Source organism: Vanessa tameamea, chromosome 2 (genome assembly GCF_037043105.1).
Source record: "Vanessa tameamea isolate UH-Manoa-2023 chromosome 2, ilVanTame1 primary haplotype, whole genome shotgun sequence".
NCBI lineage: Eukaryota > Metazoa > Arthropoda > Insecta > Lepidoptera > Nymphalidae > Vanessa > Vanessa tameamea.
Window position 1 is genome coordinate 1,673,564 of NC_087310.1, and position 20,864 is coordinate 1,694,427.

Below are 20,864 nucleotides of genomic sequence, written 5' to 3' on the forward strand. Positions count from 1 at the left end.
CCTTCTCCGCAAAGGGAAAGAAAGCCTTAGCCTAGCAGTGGGAAATTTACAGGCTGCTAATGTACTCAATATATAAAATATATTGTTAGACTGACAAATAGGCACTGTAAGAACTATTAATCAAACCTTACACCATCAACTTATGCCTCAATCACCCAATAAAACCAGAACTCAATAATACTAAGTATTGCAGTTTGATGGTAGAATATATTATGATGAGTGGTTGGTACCACTTAGTAAATGTGCTTTGATATTGTTTAAACTTTTATAAAGATCTTGTATTAGTCAGTTAATGTCTCAATGCTAAATCTACTTTCATGTTCTGGAAGCACTAGAGCATTTATTACAGAAAATGCTATGTTCTAATATTACTCGAAGAAATAAATTTAAAGAAATTAAACTATTTATTGTTGCATCCCAATATTTTATGCTAGATATTGTTCATAATAAGTTCCTAATAATAATAAGTTCATAATAAGTTGTTCATATTATGTTCATAATAAGCTCCTTCTTTTGAAAGTCGGTTAAAAATATAATTTTATTGAAATTACAACAGGATCTCAGACAAAGTTGAGAATTTTTCAGTGACATAGTTTTTTTTTTAAATTAAGGAGTATACAGGAATTAAAGCATGGTATAAAACGAATAACGTTAAATGATAACACAACTGGGAAATGAAAAGGCCACCTCCAGATCGTTTCAAACACAAATATTAAAAAAAGAAGAAATAATGTAAATAATACTTGTTGCTCAAACTTATCTCGAATTTCTTTCGCCAGTTTTTCTTAGATTTGTGTTGTTTCTTTGCGAATCGGTGATATATTTAATGGGACCGAGATTTCTTCCGACACGTCACACGTGCAGAATTACTCGTAAATATGTGTTTTTTCATTATAAGTCGATTACGTATGTCTGGGCCGAATCTACGTTTTTCTTTTATATTCTGTTATAATATCTACTGGGCCATTTCGTCTCTTGATCACGTATACGTTAGTGACATCTAGTGGTACTTACTGAAAGTATTTGTCGGACAAAACTTTTGTAACTCAAGGATACCCAAGATACTTTGGTTTGCAACAAATCTGACTAGGTGGCATGACAGTATTAGAATAAATGATTTATAGTAACAATATCAAACATACATAATAATCTTGCAATAAATAGCAAAAAAAAATAAACCCACATATATTATAATCATCCAATATCTTATAATTATTGAAATGTTTGGAATTAGCTATTGATTTTGAAGCTCAATGGATATCACAATTGGTCTTATATACTTGACCATCGTGTCAGTACGAAAAACACCTATTAACTGTTGACTGATTACTCTTCGGATCATCTATTAAGTTTACATCATCGACAAACTAAACTTGCTTGGCGCTAAATAAGTCGCTTTTCTAGCTTAAATGTTCCCGTTACTAAAAGGGGAAATATAAAAAAAAAACTCTTAATTAAAGCTACTAATATAAAAACTAAAGCTACTAATATAGAGTACACTATTATTGTACAATCTAACTATAATTTAGTATAGTGTATATTGCTTTATGTGATAATAGATGGCGCTGTACGTTTTTACAATGAGCGTAAAACAAAACTTAACTATATTATACAGCAAGTACAATAACCAGTAAGTATAATACCGATTCCTTTTATAGTTTTTGCTTTAAAGTAATTCGTATTCGAATGTCTTTCGAAACTGATTTAGCAGTATATTATGGTTTTGAAGAAGGATGACTAAGATTTATCTCTGCGTGCCGACATATACACCAGCTGGACGAGGCTGGGAAGCTTTTTATATGAATGGTTCCTTCTTGTCTATGAGGGCATCTGTTGCGTGAGGGCGTCGACCTGTCTAAATGTCAGATCAGCTTCCGACAAATCTGTTCGACTATTGACGTGGTTTAAAAGTAAAGTTAAAGTAAACTAACATTTTTATACTTTTTAATATAAAAAGTATAAAAATGTTAGTTGATGCTAATGCAAATACACTAATCCGATTGATAAGGTATTTTGATCTTACTCTAATTTATATAATAATATGTATCCCTTCTTCAGAGATCCGGACACTTCACCAACTGGATGGTGACAACATTATATCAGAAACAAGTGTTATAGGTATTTATAATGTCTAGAGAACTCGATAGCGGTATTTGCCCAACTTATTTAAATGTCACCTTATTAAATTTAGGTGATTTTCTGTGAGAAAAAAGTTTTACACTTTGTAATTTTGACCATAATTTACTTTTATAGATATTATACGATGCTTGATAAGTACACGTATCAGTATCAGTCAGTTATTTTTTTTGTGGAATAGCTGGTAAACGAGCATGAGGCTCACCTGATGGAAAGTGACTACCAGCGCCCATGGACATCTGCAACACAAGGTTCCAGGTGCGTTGTCGGCCTTTAAGGAAAATGTAGGCTCTTTTCTTGAAAGTTCCAAGTCGTATCGGTTCGGAAAAACCATCAGCGGAAACTGGTCCCACAGAGTGCTTATACGTAAATTGTCTCATAAATTATGCTGTTATTATTTTCGGACATTTAATTGGTGCAGATGAAACTGGAAATTCTGACGCGATGTTTGAAGGTAAAATTCCACAGTCGGGATTAATCAACCCAATTCTTCAGAACATTCTTGTTAACTATCGCTCTACAGCGATGTTTCATTATACGGTTTTTCTATGTTTTTCCTAAAAGCTTCATGTCATACCTACCTTATCCACGTTTTATTTTTTCACCCCTTGTAAGGAAAATACGTGAAGCATGTCATATATGTTTCGAAAGCGTTTCACGAAATATATATTACAAAACATGTAATATATGTTTCGTGAAACGCTTTAAAATTAATTAATGTTGTTAAGACATTATAAATTATAAATCTACATCAACACAGCCGACTAAAAGAAACTACTTATAAAAATAGAAAACTGATATAAAATATAATTTATAGAAAATAAAACTTTTCTAAATACAACAAGTATTTGTATTTCTATTAATTTTTTCTAAGAAATCCAATATAAAACTTTATTTAACACACTCAGAAATTGTCATGATATGTCTTGATCGAGCAGATAATTGAATTTAAAGAATTGCTTATTTCGTATTCAAATTTTAACGTTAGAAATGGTTATGGTGGATATTATTGTATGAGAAATCAATATGTTATATTTATTTCAAAACTTACATGTGAAAACATTTGAATTTCGAAACCGAACGAAAAGCAACGATTGTTTATATACCTTACACAAGTATTCACATAACACAATTTTACATTTTGACTTGTCACTGTTTCTAATAAGAATATTAAGAAAAGAGTTTTTTTTAAATAAAATTATTGGTTATATGTTAAAAAACAGTTTATCTTGTTTTAATAGATGTACCTACTTTTTTAAACTTTTTTTTATAAGTACAGTACAGTAAGTATTAGATAAAGAAAAGTAGTAAAAAAAAAATCAACGTTCAACTAAAGGAACCACTAAACTTATATTTTTAGGTTTGTAGCAATTCCGGAGATGGCTCCGGTTAATGTTAAAATAATTAATTCAATATTTAAGTATATCATTCAGTTCCGAAAATTTATATTAAAATGTACGACCACTTTGAAAGAATACCGTCGATCTACTAATTATGTCAAGAAGAATATTATTTACATTTTTCTCATAATATGAAGAATAAACATATAAGCAAAGTTATTATTATATACACATATTTTTCACGCAATGCTAATATGATATAAAGATGGGTTAAGTGTAATATTAAGGTTCATACCGTTATTTATTAATGTAGATTACCATTACGGGTATTTTAAATATATTTTTTAATTTTCTTTGAATATATGTATTTTATTATTGTCGTTATTATTTATTCAATTAAAATTATTATAATTGATATTTGTACTTGAATTTATTATATTTATTTTAATAAGCTTTTGACTTGCTCGTAACACATAACTTTGTTCATCTTTTGCTTAATTTCATATTTGCATTATTTACTCAAATGAATGTAATGCTATTGGTTTATTGAAATTCTTATCATTGTCTAAGATCTACAAAGGCTTTGCCAAATAACTGATGATTATTTTTTATACAAAAAAAGACTAATACGAAGAAAGAAAGAAGATTTTTGTTTTGTCAGTTATTTAAAGTAAATATTGTATAATTATATAAAACTAAATAAAATAATGTTAATATTAATTAGGAATAATATCACTTCTATAGAAAATGTATAAAAAACATTAGATTTTGGTCTAAAGATTCCAAACACATTTAATTATAATATTTATTTAAGTACGTTGTAATAGATGATTGACAAAAAGATAAAGTTCGTGAATATATTTAAATTTAAACGTTTAGTCGTTGGTCGATTAGGATAAGCATGAGATCAATTTTCCGAACTGGTGCTATAAAAACGAAGGGGATGGCAGAATAAATTTTCCGGCGTTATCTTTATCGTTTAGCGTTTTAAACATATTTATGCACCAAGTAATAACTTATCAGAAGCCTAATTACAGTCGCGAAACCACCTGTCCGCTATCATCACTGTACATAGGCCTTCGCATATACTTCGGTGCGTCTTACGCGCGGTCCCTCCCCTGTTGCGCTATTGGCTAGTGAGGATTATGCGCGCGCAGCGGCCCTCCTAGCACCCTGGTGTGAGACGATGAGACTCCGTGGGAGCCGGTCGTGGCCGCAATGTGGACCCGCGGACAGTGCTATCGCGACCACGCTGCCACACCGTCGTCACTCAGTACAAAATCTGCACGACCGAAGCGTTCGTGCGCCACAAACTATAAACGCATTCGATAACTAATAGATAAAAAAAATTGTAGCAAGAGCTTAAAAATACGTAAAGATATTTTTAAGTCAATCGTATTAAAAATAATAATTTTAACTATATTTACATATACATATTTGTATTTGTGGTTTTTTTTGTAAAATATAATTACACTTAAGTTAGAATTGGTGATGTGCGATGGCTAAGCGTCGCGGGTTGCCAGATTGGGGAGTATTGCAATGGGCTCGGCGTTTCCTCGCGGTGTGCGCGTGGGCATCCGCGCTGTTTGTTGCCGTCGGAGCGGACGCACATGCGGATGTTGATACCTCAACTGGGCTTGGAGATAACACTCTGACTAATTCAGGTATGTTACAATTGTATCATTTTAAAGATTCGATTTTACAAATTAAAAAAAAATCGATCAAGAAATAATAATTAGAATCCTTCCACATTAGTTATAGTAATGTGTTCAATGGACATATTTGATACATTAAAGTTTGAATTCGGATGAATTATAAAGGAATAATAATTAGGGATTTAAATTATAATAAAATATTTTTCCACTTTTAAATATCTATTAATTTCGCATAGGATTCGGAGAGTAAGATATATCACAAATACGTGATAATATAATGTACTCGTAATTTTGCCAAACCGCGTATCATTTTTAGCCTTTAGGTTAAATCATGATACTTTATATTTAACTTTTGTTTGAATAAGACTCGAATGAAAACTCCATTTCAAGTAGGTACCTAAACTATCTGATAAAGCTTTATTAAATGTAAACATTTAAAATATGTATTTTTTAATGAAATCAGATAGTATATTGTGTACATATAATTATACAGGACAATTATAAAACTTCATCTATTTATAAAAAATGTAAGATGATTGAATGATATTGTTCGAAACATGCAAATTTATGTTATATATGTAATATGTTTGTTATATAAACGTTTTCCTCAAATTTGCAATAATGTTTATGGTCGAATTTCGTCCACGAGGTGTACACAATGATGAATATCAAATGTGAATATAAATTTTGTAGAAAATAAAGACAGTTGCTAGTGACTGTTTAATTATATTAGATTAAAAATATTTCAATTTTTTTTCTTCAAAATAAAAAAGTATTTTTTTATATAAATTATCGACTGAATAAAAACTTGTTTAAATTGGTAGAGTCTCTACACTAACAAAAATCATGAACTTCTATACTACGCAATCTAGATTATAAAGTCTCGTAACAGTCTTCATAGGTTTATTTTAGTATTTTTATAATTTTTCAACAATTTTGCGTTTTTGCAAACATGCATTGATTTAATAAAAACAGTTTTTCTATAATATACATTTGCTTCTTAAAATTAAATTTTGTAATTTTCAACTTTTTCTCTTAGTTTGGATAAGGTGTAAATTAAAGTTACAGCCGGTAAATTCCTGACTGCTGGGCTAAGGGCTCGTTCTTGGCCTCTTGTTTAATGCGGTTTTTGTTTGGGATAAATTTAGAACTCGAAATTTAACATGCCTAGTGGCTATTGTGGCTAGCTTTTACGACTGTATATCCCAAGGTCCTGAATGTTAATCTAGATAAATTGATTGAATTTATCTGTTCGCAGCCGGAATTAAAAAAGTGTCGGTGCTACGTTCCTGTAAGCACGTGTAGTCGTTGATCCCTAACTTCTGATGTTTATCATGTCGGATTGTTGTCTCATTGGGCTATGAGACTCATAGAGTAAAGTCATAGAGTAGTCATCGAGTATAGTTAGTGTACTTCTGATGCGCACACGCCTATTTGCTGTAAGATCTGCGCAATTACCTAGACTTCGTTAAAATTGTCACATCGGGCTAAATCGATCAAGTCATAGTTGAAATGTAAGAATATACCATAGTACGTCCTACGAATGGCAGCAAAATCGTTGTAAATTATTATTAATAGTCCTTTAAATGAAAAATGTGATTAAAATCATTTATGTAAATGTAACTTTTATGTAATAAAAAGTTTACCGAATATACTTATTTGTGCTTTTAAAGTAAAAAAAAAAACCTTCAAATTAGTTAAGGCTGTTTACATTCATACTTTTTACGGTTCCTAAAATAAAAGGCAAGAAAACAAAGTAATAAAAAGATTTTTATGAAATACGTCATATTATAACCGATCTATAGGAGCTGCACTAGCATCTCGTTGATGTCCGTTGATAGGAATCTTCCACTTTTGTTATTGAGAAGCCTTGGGGTTTATTCCAACACGCTGTTCTAATGCGAGTTGGATATGCATATGACAACATTTAATCGAACACAACGGTTTCCTCACACGATTATCGTTCATTGCCAAGAAGGAAAACAATTATAAACAAATTTAAGCCTCGACCAGTACCGTCTTAAGCATAATAAGCACTCGGATGTAAGCTGGATTCGAGAGATCTCCCTTCATCCCAAAATATTTTTAAGAGTCTTTCAAAGGAGCCTCACCTATGATCCAAACCTTGACCATCTTCGACGAGGCATTCCCCAATGTGCAGCGCCCCGATGCACTCTAGGTTAAGACGGGCCTGTCAAACCACACTGGGTTATGACGGAATTTTTGTCTTTTATGAGAATTTGGCTTAGTTGGTACATAATGTGAATCTTACTTAAAGTTAATTAAATTCAAATCCAAGCAAGTATACTTAGATTTTTCAAGTAGGTATTAGTTTTGCTGACAATTACTCTTGAAAAATCAGAACTACACAAAAAAATTGGATTAAAATTTTAAAATGAAATCCTACAATAATTCCTTATTTTTAACGAAGGAATAACCGAGCACTGTTATTATTCAAGTGGACTGTTGAACCTTTAAAGAAAATGACATTAACGCAAACATTTTAATGTAAAATTTATCTAATTAATCAAAATGGAAAATATGAGTTCTAAATTTAACTATAAAATAATAAATCATTTCACATTAATGCTCCATTATTTCATTAAGAGCTGGATGGTGGGCGGTGACGAAACAGAACAACTCCTACAGTTTGTACACATAGTAAAGAGTTAATTCTCTTAAATACATTTTATTTACTATTTGAATCTATATTAATAACGAGTTTACTTCACGTGTTTTTATTTTTAAAAATTCATTTTCAAAACTGCTAAATATATATTATATATGTTTTATAAACTATTAAATAGTTTTAAAAAACCGTTAATAATGTTTTAACGGAGAGGGTAATTTTTATAATCATTGTATAAAATTCGATTATTTATTTTAAAATAAAGTTTGAATTACGACTCTTCATTAAAGTGTTGTATTTCATTAGGCTGGTAACGCTTAAGATGATTTTAATATACTATAAACATATTATATTTACATGATTTTATTTATAATTTATGTTATATTACTTATGTTTCGGCTCCAATAAAATATCTGTGAAAATATGTGTTAGTATACACCGTCCCGCATTGAACAGCTTGGTGGATTAAGCTCCAAACTGTCTTTTCGAAAGGAGAGATAAAATTAAATATTGTATAACGTCACAATGTTATTTTTCAAACTAAACTTTAACTCTATGGAATAGTTTTCGATATCTTATTATAGGTCATTTCGTAAATGATAAGTTATTTTAAATAGTTATTAAATAACGTACAATAGTTGCTTTTGTAACAATAAATAACGAAGACATTATATATTTGACGTATCTTTCTATTACTAGTTAAACTAAATTTGAAGTTGTCTTAAAACTCTTAATAATAAAATCGATGCAGTCTCTGGTCAGTTATAAATGCTGTATTTATAATTTAGAGATTACAAAAAGGACCGACGGCTGAACGTGCTTCATGAATCAAAACGCGGCCAATACCATCAAAGCTAATATTTACTAATGGATTTATTGAAAATTCGTGGACATGAAACAGCGTGGAGAATTTTATAAATGTCTTAATATAAATAATAAATGTTATGAACAAATAAAATAGCACTTAAATTAAAATAATCATGATTTGAATTATAAAGATGTTTTTTGTTTGCAAACCAAATTACACTATATGTTTTTTTTATATTGTATTTACGTAGGAAGACTGACAAATACGCCATCTGATGGTAAGTCGCAACTGTCCTTAGATAGTACTACTGTAAGAAATATTTATCATTTCGCAAATTATTAATCTGCAACCTTGGGAACTAAGATGTTACGTCCCTTGTAGCTGTAGTTACCCTGGCCAACTTACCATTTGAACTGGAACACAACAATGTTATGTACTACTATTTGGCGGTAGAATTTCTGGTTGTAGCTACAGGTGGCTTGCAAAAGGGCTTACCGCCAAGTTAAAATTCTATACTCATTTTTAATTAATTAATTAATGTTTTTAAAACTAAATATTACACTTAAAAAAACGAAAAAAACGTTATTAAAACGTCATGTCACGTTGATAACACGTTAATTTGTTCAGGTAATAAACAAAATAGATAAGATTTCAATTTTGAAATGAAAATATACTTTATTCAAGTGGACTTTTATTAGCACTTTTGAATCTTCATTTAAGAAGATTATATTAAATGTAAAGCTACCACGTTTTAAAACTGAGTTTAATTAAATAATATTTTCATATAACACGTCTTTGATTGACGTTTTCATCTTTTTTTTGTATTTGAAATTTCACTTACAATTCGATATTATCATTTTTGGTTTGTGTTTTTCCCTGCGCGGGTTGTTCTATAATAATATGTGTATAGATATTTAGTATCGGAAGTTTATAAATATTTTTTGATAATGGTTACAGAATTTAAATTACCTCTATAAGATTTTAAATTAACATGGTTATTTTTATTACTATCAGTATTTAAAACGGGATATTTACCATGTTTTTTATTTTTATTTGGTGGAGCTCGATATTACGACATTATTTACGAATGTCTTGTTCACGAGATTAAATTACCTCCTGTTTTAAATGAAACATTTGCATAATGATAAAATTTAAAAATAATAATGATAAATTTGTATAATAATGACATTGGCTTATGGCTTGTAAAATAATCACATTTCTTAAGCAAGTAAATATTTATAATATCTAATACAGTACAGTATGAAAATTTAATAATTGCATAAAGTAAAGTAACAGCCTGAAAATAAGGCGAGAAGCCTTAGCCAAGCTATGGGACATTTTGAGTAGAAGGTTATGACCTTATTCCATCATGGAATCATTCTTTAATGCATCATTTAATGATTGGTCCACACATGTTGGTAGCAAACTTTTAGCTAACACATTAAGAATTTTACTTACAATATTTTCCTTCACCGTCGAGTACTAGATGAATTATACACAAATGAAGTACATGAAAATTCAGTGTTGCTTGCCTCAGTTCGACACTACCTCCGACTACGATATAGGCTTTCTTACCGTTGGATCATCTTAGCTCTTTAGTGATTAGTAAATGTATATATTTCTCATTATACAAGAATAGATTTGAGACAGTTTTGTTTGATCAAAACTCTCAAATACAATAGTGACGAGTGGGGTGGTTTTATCTATTGACTGGCAGAGAGTCGATTTAGTTATTATTCGGATATATAATTTAGATTACATCGTTGTGCCTGATATCAGCGGATACAAACTCATAGCAGTAATTTGCCTAGTCATAAATTACACGTTTAACTGAATTACGTGCACTAAAAGCATTCCGCGAACGCTGAATGTGAACCATTTTCATTCCCCCGAAACTCTCACATGTCCACCAAAATGTAGGCATTCGACGCACTTCACAAATGAGCTTTGAATCGATGAAATTTAATTAACGAATCGTTTTTCATCAAAACGTCACTTCATGTATCGATACGGTAATCTTTTAACTAAAAAGTTGTTTCTGATTCTATAATCGTTTTTTACATCAATAGTTTTTTTATAAGGAAAAGTGAAGGTATTGAGTTCGATACATGGAGACTCATGAAGAAAATTTTCATTTGCCACGTGCACGTTTGTAGTGATAGTGTATTTATTTACCACCCAGCACAAGATGTATTAATAGCACATGAAAAGTCAGAGGTGCCTGCCCAGGTTTGTAACAGTAATTTTCACATGTACCAATTAATGCTATATACTACTTTATATTATTATTTGCTTTTTTTCACTAGTAAAATGTGCATAGCTTTATGGCAAATTTAATTTAAATTTTGTAAATTTAATTAATCTTGACAGTAAATAATTAGAACACGTCGCTATTTCAATGCTAAAACCTATTTTTGTGTCTATGGAATTTGATTTTTTTTAATAATAATTGTGATGATTAAAATAATTTTGATTACTCGATGAGTAAGTGGCCAACTCCACTTACTCGTCATTATATGTTGGTACTGTGGTGATATACGCGTACAACAGTATTCCTTCCACGTCAATGCACCGGAGCCGCTCGAACCGTGCCATCTAAGATGTTATGTGCTCTATGGCTAATAGTTGCTTCACTCTTCAAACCGGAACACAGTATTCAAAGTGGTAATGTTTGGCGATAGAATCGCCGAGTGAGTAGTATCTTAGTTCAGCAAATCATATCTGCAAAGCCACAACCAGTCAAATAATCACAAACACACATGCATATAGAAATATACACACACATAGAAACGTGTTTATATTTACGTTATATGTTATCTTTAAATTGAATCTATTGTAAGTTGATTTCATTTAAATTTGGAATGCTAGTTCAATACTCAGGAATGTCACGCAAATGCTAGTTAATATCGACATAATTAATAAGAAACAAATAATTACACTACTTGAATAGGCTTGTACTGATTTTAATGTAAATGAACTTAAATTAATTTCACTGGACTTCAAGTCTTAGAGTAGACTAAATGTGAGACTAAACTGAGCAAGAACATTTTTACATAAAAGCGTGACTTTATAATAAAATTCAAAGTTCACGAATGCAAGAATGGATGTCTTTGTTATGTTAGTCGTGGTAGGTATTAATTATTATAACAAGTGTAGGTTGTTACGAAACTGAACCATTCAGGAACTCGAAGTTGACATCTTATAGGAAACATTATAATGCAATTATTCGATAGGTAACGGGAGCTTTTCATACAAGTTGTTCGTTCTTCGAGCGGAAGCGATAACAACGTAATGAATTAATCAAGGTTTCACCTCGCACCTAATATGAACTATGATTTCAGTCCCCGAACAATAGGCGAAGGAGTAGTGGAATCAAAGTTGTAGAAGTTAAATCACGACGTGCCTACATTTGTTGAGTTCCTTTGTTACGGAGCCAAGTAATGAAAGCGCTAGCTGATAATAATTTACGAATAGCAGAAGTGTCGCTGTTTAATGGCGAAAATGGGGTTCGAGGAGCATTCCAGCGAGCGGGCGGGTGTCGACTGACAACCGCGTCGACAGCAAACTAAAATAATTATCATCATTGTCCCTGGCCACTGCGAACGCTTTAATTGTTCATTTACATTTGCAACGATGATACCAGTTCCGAACTATTTCGCCCGGCATTCATTTTACATCACCCGCTCCGGAGCCGTGTTATAGTCGACGTTTAATGGTCTGAAAAATGGAAATGAATTGCTATATATACAATGTCAATGTTGCGTGTCTGCGATGTTGTCTGACTTACTGCGAAACATATGGCTTTTAATTTTAATTCTTCGCTTAATCACATGTCTATTTATACAAGAGTTTATTTAACTTCAACTACTAGTATGTGTGGGTCAAATCTTACAGCTTAATTTTAAACACGTTTCACAACTATTTGGAACTGTAAGTAATTAGTTAATTTCATTATCAACTAAATTTACATATTATTACTATCAGTTGTAAGATAATAATTAAACGTAGATAGGACTGTTCTCTTTGACTGAAAATGTCAGTTCAAATGAATTACAATTGATTATTACCAATTCGGTTACCGCTTTGAGTTTCCAGTGAAATTGTTTGATGTACAGAATGTATGTAGAAGCGACTTGCAATGAGATGCACTGTCTTATCCTATACACACTATTTGACAAGATTATACGTATATATTATTATACAAATTTTACTAGATGTCTGGTTTGCTTGTTCTTGACACTACATATATACATATTTGTATAAATTCTCAGAAGAATAATGTAAATATGTAGTGTTAATCTGACTGAAACGACGTTGTTGCAGACATTTGCTTAAGGACCATTAAAAATTATTATAAATGTGCTCAGTTCGTGGCGACGATGAATTAAATATTTTTTATAAAATATACTTAATAAATATATTCTGTTTGTGTTTTTTCTGTCTTTATTATTAGTCTTCTTACGCACACTACGATATATTGTTAGCACTAACGTCACTCAGTCGTGCTAATGCACGCCGATAGTCATTTAACGTGGAGGGGCGCGCCTTCGTGAGTGAATTGATCTATACTGTATGGGTATATCTTGTATATATGAATATTATGTGAAAACATTGTATATATGTCGAAAGAAAATTATTTACTTTTTTTAGCACTACTGTAAAAATACCAACAATTTGCATTAAGCATCAATTTAATAAAATTTTAAAAATACAGATTAGGGCTAAAAACTAATATGTTAGGGTATATTATATAGATAAAAAATAATTATCGTTACGTCATGTGTTAGATGAAAAATGTTATATGCTAATGCTTACGTAATTTAAAATAAGTAACATGTGCTCACAACTTTACAAAAATAAGCAAATGTATTATTATACTCATATTGATATGTAATTTTGTCAAATTTTCTTGAAATGAATCAGTTTTCTTTTAGCAACCAACTGTTATTTATCGCAGGGGTAAGCAAGTGGTATTACAAAATGAAATTACTAGAGTCCTTCGCGGAGTCCTCCCGCGGCATTAATTTGTATCAAGAATTTGTAGAGATTTAGCTTGAGTCGGGACGGAGTGTTCATCGCAGCCGGCGAGCGTTAACACTTATTAAGGGGGTGCATCCCTGCGACAGATGTAGGGGAGGACCCGCCATTTGCGTAATGTCAGGAATGGTTACACTCGATTTAATAAAACTCCGACAACATTTCATTCTGGAGAATTTTAGAGTCAATTCGTTTTAAAGGCCACAGTAGCATAACGAAAAAAACCCGTGAGCCGAAACGTGCCCAGAATACATTGGCACGGCTTGGATTTCTTATCGATGGCAATTGAGACGAGGAGGTACTTATGGTTTTTCGAGTGGCTCGGCTTCGTTTAATTTGTTGTTTCAGCCTGGAATTTTTATTAACGTTTCCCCTTACTTTAAATTTTTCCAACCATCTGTCATTATAAGTCACAGATCTCGAGCCATCTTCATCTTTTAATTATATGTATTAAATTCCCCGTGCAATTTTTGACGTTTATTCGGATCAGCTGTTACAAAATATACAATGTTAATAGTGATGTTACAAGATATAGGATACAGTTATGTAATTAACGGAATGATTTGAATTCTGCGGTAGAGGTGAATGTGAATCGAACTGGAATGTCATTGCATACAACGTGTTCACAAATGAAATATGTAATACCTTGATCAAATTAAGTCAAAAATATTCGTTAATTCATCGTAAAGCACTTCAAAAATATAATTAATTCTGTCCTTTAGTTTATCGAAATTATATTTTTATAGTAGTCTGCTGATATAAAATAATAGTATTATAAGAAATCGCTAACTAAGCCCATCTGTGTGGTAATTCGTCAAGGATAAACTGCAAGCCGAAAATAATTTCCTGCAATCACACACTCGCAGTAGGCAGGAATGGTAGTGAGCGAGAGAAGATAAGCATCTGCTGAGTGGTCCCCTTGTGTTTTCCGATCGTCGCACGCTCTGTTACTATTAATTTCTGAGCGCTGTCACAATGCTAATACAGGAGCTTGGACATAATGTGATTATATTTGCAAGTAAAATTGGTATAACGAGGCTCTGCGTCGGATTTCACGCACATATTTCTATTGAAGGAAATATAAATTGTATTTATTAACGTTTATGTGTTCGTATTATACAGCACACCTTCGAAAACGGGGCGAAGGTTTCGATCGCGTGCCTTTATAGTAATACATCTCGTTCTTGGCAAGTATCGTAAGGATGTTCATGTTTCGGATGTAAGTATGCCGCGCAATAGACGCATTTATTTGACCGCATTTTGTAAAATGGGCAAATGTGTTGAATGAAAGTATATTTATAAAAAAAAACCATATACGAGTACGATAATGTTCAATTAATCACTTCTGCTATCAATTTCGGGTGCGGCAGAAGTAATCTTCAAAAATCTCAAACCCCAATTCTTTACGTACTTTCTGAGGCGCACGGAGTATAATTTCCCTACAGAACCACCCATGTACTTATTTTACCGTCCCGAGGATAGACTCCTGCATCAAGGGACTACATTAAAACTTTCAAGACTACAACAAAATGATTGTTATATTATATGTTATGTACATATTTTATGTCAATAAACAACGACTGTGATTTTCTGGAGTGAAACGTGCGTCGTAGGCATCGTAATCTTTGATCATCTGTGATATGTTCACGCAAATATTTCTCTAGTTTATGGCGAAACAAGTGAACGACTCCACTGTGAAAGTTATACATACATATCTCAATTTTATGGTTTCCATCACAAACGGTGTTTCTCTTACAATCTTAGCTTAGTAAATAATAATATTAATTCACACAATAAAAAAGAGTGTCAATGTCAATTTCAAATTAGAAACTTCTTGGAAAATTGCTAAATATATAAAAAAAATATTAACACGATTATTTGTTAACTCTGTAATTTTATTGTTTACCACGCGGTTTACCACCTAGCTCCGCGTGGTTTCACTCATGCTATATATTCCTAGAATAAAAGATAGAATAAATGGCATATAATCTCACGTAAGAATTGGGATACCAATAAAAAAAATAAAGCTGACCAGCAATTCGACATATTGTTATTAGTTCCAAAGCCCGTTAAAAAAACAAACAAAATCTTCAGCTTTTATTATTATTTAGCACTATCTATACTATGTAATAACATTATAGTACAGACAGTGCTAAAACGAATTCGACATCATTGTATGTAAATGTATGTAGGAAATGTAATTATAATATAATTTGAAATTCGAACGAAGCATTGAAATCGTAACAGACATCTAAGGCAACATGTGGCGTAAATATTAGATACTAAATATAATTAATGATCGATTGTAGCTTGTCGAGAGGACCCCAATATCGCCTACGGAACCCTCTCCGAAATCTTTACCGATACAAAATAAAAGTCTCTGGGGACTACCGCGCCTTTTAATTTGCAAGTATTAGGGTACATACCCTTAATACTTGCTGTATGCGTTATTGTATCTTTAAAAATTTAATTTTAAATTTAGCTTTTATAATGAGATGAAATTATTTACATACTGCACATTCTTGCTTCATTATTTTTGTACGCATAATGTAATTAAAAACGAACGTGCCTTGAAGTATTCAATAAAACTTCGTTTTTGATTTTAATCTTGCTTTTGGTTGTAAATAAAAGTGATAGTAGATATGGAATTAAATCCATAATTTCATCAGTAGAGGTATAATATCCAGTTCCCTGATAGTAAAGAAGATTTTTGTTTAATTTGATCCCATATGTTTATGGTTAGAACTGTTACCCTAGCCGTTGATCGATCTGTAATTTTATAGTTAAAAACACGACGCCTCTGCCGTAAAACGAACTAAAATGTTTAAAAATCACGGTGAATACATTAATTACACTTTTTTTTTGTAGTCGCGTACATATAAAAAAACGAGATTTTTTAAATATAATAAAATAATAAATAAGAATAACGTTATTATGACGTTTGTTATGTTTTTACGAAGGTAAGGGAGACGCGATGCGTGTGTACCACAGAACTCGCATACTCCTAGCAGAGGTGTTTACTCAAAACACGTACAAATCTTTATCGATTAAATTGTCACGTCTATTACATTTGTGCCATGCCAAGCCGTGGTCTGCCCCTGCGGCGGTCACGAGGACATCTCGAATTTTTTCCCTGTTTTAAAATTCACGTCAAATAAACTACAATGCATATTATATGCATGTTTTATATAATATTATTTTTTGCTTTTATGTTTCATAACTGATATTATTATAAGCTAAATTTAATTTATCTCTTTTGCGAAAAATTTAAGTTCAACAAAGTTGAATATTTTCATATTTTGTTATTAGTTCCCGTCCCGACTACGCGACGGGAACGGGACGGGTGAAATAAGATTTTTTTTAATTTAAAATTAATCATGGTACCCGACCGTTGCGCCACCTATATGTTGGTATATACGAACCCTTCCAGTAACCCATACTTACACATAAACAGAATTTAATATTGTTTATGGATTAAAATTAATTAATACCATAGACGAACTCGCATTGTAATAAAAAGTGACAAGTCACCGTAATATTTATTTGATACAATGTAATCGCAACATGATGTATGAGAACGATCGGCCGTCATTCGACGTCCCGTTCTTTCACCGCTTGCCGCGGCGGTCGGTTTATGATGATTATTCCTTCCAAATGATGATTTATCACAGGATTAGTCGGGCACATGGTCCATTTTGAGGGGAGATTGGCTTTATTTATTATTATAATAACAAGAAATCAGGAAAACAGCTTTGCTTATAGCCGCGGAGGAATAGATTGACTGCATTTTTATTTCAAAGAAAATTTGATTACTAAAGTAAAACAATAATAAATTTAAATCTCAATCAATAAATTACCAGATTAAGACAATACTCTTATATTTTTCTGCTTCTATGTTCTTCAATAGTGTAGTGATTTTGTAATAAACAAAAAAGTTGTTAAATCTTTTTAAGACTCTTCAAATCTGGTTCGAGTACTAGTTTAATGATATACCGCTTAGGGTCGAAGTCACAATTTCAGTCAAAACCCCTTATTAAGAACAATAGAAAGAGCTTCCTCTTATATCGAGGGACCGATAGGAATCTCAGCAATGGGTTATAACGTTAACAGGATAGATGTGATTATTTGACAACTTATATGCAAGTTTTATGATACAAAATAAAGATTAAAAATATAATTTATAGTACTTCTTTAATTTTATTTAGGTTATATAGATGTATATTTGACATTTTCGTATAATTTTCAGGGTAAAGTTGAATGTATTCAAACATCAATTCAATTAGAAGAATTACAAAAAAAAGAACTACTTTAATGAGTTTTGTTATATGTTATTTTATTGAATACAAACAAATATAAATTCATTCACCATTCACTCATCATCTTGGTCATTATTAATGTATATGATGTTTGCTCCTGTTATAATATTTTAATGTAGGTATCAATTTTTAGATTCTTGTTACACTTTTCGTGTTAAGTTTGTTACCACTAAAGGATATTAATGTTTACATCCTATATATTGTAATATAGATGTAAGTAGTACTCAGAGATATAGTTATTAAAATGATATAACACGACTTCTAATACAGTCTTACATTTATTGAAAAATCATAGATCTGTCAAAGAAAAAAAAATATAAAACTTACCTAGTGATGGCTTGTAATAAAAATATGGAGGTACACTAGAATAACATCGATAAAATTTAAGGTTAAGATATACCAAAGGCACTATGGGATATGTAAATCGAATTTCTTATCTTTTTTGATGAGCGACATCTATTGACGCACCTTGAACAAACTCGTATGGCACACCGAACTCTACTTGTGTGTGTGCGGGGCGCTTATAGTGTGCACTCCATTGAACATAGTATAGGCGCCACTCAAACAAATTCTCAGTATTATATTATATATTGTAACATTGTTTTGGAACCAAGTTTTTTCAAAAGGCAATTTGTGAGGCAGTAGAGTGATTTGGCAGATATCGCCACGTAAGGAAAAAGCGTTAAAGCGTACCCTCCAGACGACTTTCTCTCTCTTTTTCCTTCTCTCTATCTCTTTCTATTAATACGGTTTTAAATAATATAATTTAAACTAATTTGTTGTTAATGTTTGAATTTTATTTACTTATACAAACAACAACAATATAACAATTATATTCCATGTCATTTACTTATTCTGAAACGTTTTTCTTTTTATTTCATTGTGTCTGTTATTAAATAGATAGATAAAATACATATATTTTTTTAAATAAGGATATTCTCTTTATATTTATTTTACTATATATGAATGGTTATTTTTAATAATATATTCTTTCAGTAATCATTCATTTTGCAGGACCATGATGGTCACAATATTTTTTATTGTTCTCCAGTAATTTGTTATAGAAATAGTTTGCATTGTATTCGTTAAATGCGTGTGAGCGAATTAAAGTTAATTCAGTTTTATCTGATCCGATTATACAACCTTCTAAAATACGTTTAATTTACGAAAATACTACATGAGGAGTGAATACTTTTAACGATGCAGTTATCATTTTAATAAAAGCCATGCGTGTTCCATTTTCTTTAGCTCTTTGAACAATGTACACTTTTGTAGACTTTATTGGTTAATGCTTTTCTATTTTTGGATAGTGAAGCTTCAGTCTTATCAGCATATAAATGTCGATTAAAATTAATCTACAATATTTTAATCAAAATTGTACAGATACAATTTTCCTCCGGTACACGACATTATTATTTTTTTTATTTACCAAACAATAAACTTCGCAGCATGACTAAAATTAAGCATGTATGTTTTTTTGTTATTTTAGTCATAAAAATTCTTATTAGCTTGGAATTTGCCGGTGTCTACACTCCCCTGTCCGGTCGTGTCGCATTCTCGTCCCATCGGATTATAAAAGTGAGAGAATAGATAATGAATTCTTTGACCTTAAGTTGTCAACAAAAATATAACAGTGTTTCTTGATTGTTGATAACTTTCCGAACAAGGAATTGTTAACGAAGAACTTGACATTTATTTCACTGGAAACCGTACATAGAGTTAATTAAAGAATTTTATATTTTTTGTTTCCAAAATGAATGCAATGTATATTTTTTGTTAATATCTAGATTGGAATCTTTGGAATTTACTTTCAGCAAAAGAGCTACAGACGCTACCTCGGAAATGTAAAGCAAAAAATAAGTTCATAAGAATCCCTCGCTATTCTTCCCGAACGATTGCGGTTTACTTTTAATTCAATCTTAGAATTCTTCATTTCTTATTTACTTTGATATTATTTTTTTCAAACCGTCTATTTGTGTGGCAAGACTCTTATCAAATACTTTTAAAATTCTTCAAGGTGATTCAGGAGAAGATTTTATAATAAATAAAATAATTCATAAATAAGTTACTTCATATTTTATAAATGCATGAACCTGTGTAAACTACGACGAAATCTTAATTGGGCATTAAGTAACTATTTCAACACTCGAATTTGACTTAACCCGATCTCAATGCAACTGGCGCTTGTTAACATAACGCGGCTCACGGAGGCTATTGATTCCACAGACAGACAAGTATAAAGTTTTTCAAAGATATGAAATCATAGAGCGATTTCTTTTACGACTTCGGTTCGGTTTCAACTTCATAGCGATGAATTATGCAGAAAGAAGAAGGATTTCCTGCGATAAAAGTCGTAACGCCCAAGAGTGCTCTAAAAGAGCTTTTACTATCATGCCATGGCAAGAAACGTCGCTTATATTACGGGTATCCGTCCATAGGAAAATATTAAATAATGTAAGTATTATAGCACTAATGAAAGTTAAGTTCGAAAAGTTGAATAAATTCAATACGTTGATATCTATCAGACTCTTACCATACATTTACTTTAACGATAGTTTTTAGAATTTCGAACACGAGAAATGGCTTCAAGCGTTCTGATTCAATACAAAAACTGATCTGACGTTCTCATTTAATACTAGTTGTCGTCAGGCGCCAGGGATAAAAAGTATGCCTGTGTCTTTATATCATATATCAAAATCATACCAAATATCAAATTTAATTCAGTGATAGCCGTGAAAAAGTAATAAACATACAGGCAGAGTTACTTTCGCATATATAGTATTAATTATTAGTAGACATATGAAACTATCGACTATGTAAAAATACAGTATATTTTTTTAATATACAAGAACGAACACACAAATCTGAAAAGCTCGTAAATCTTGTAGGGGATGTACATTTTGTCTGACTACAGCTACAAACGTTCCGTAAATAAAATATACA

At 31.3% G+C, this 20,864-nt stretch overlaps 1 protein-coding gene across 1 annotated transcript in view; it reads left to right on the forward strand.

The window, feature by feature from the left end:
• The first annotated feature begins 4,660 nt into the window (after window positions 1-4,660).
• Window positions 4,661-20,864, forward strand: part of LOC113398248 (lachesin-like) — a 75,696-nt gene continuing 59,492 nt past the window's right edge. Inside the window, exon 1 of the mRNA XM_026636890.2 lies at window positions 4,661-5,140. Within this exon, the coding sequence (XP_026492675.2) occupies window positions 4,975-5,140 (166 nt within the window). The 5' untranslated portion in view covers window positions 4,661-4,974. The remainder of the gene's footprint in view (window positions 5,141-20,864) is intronic.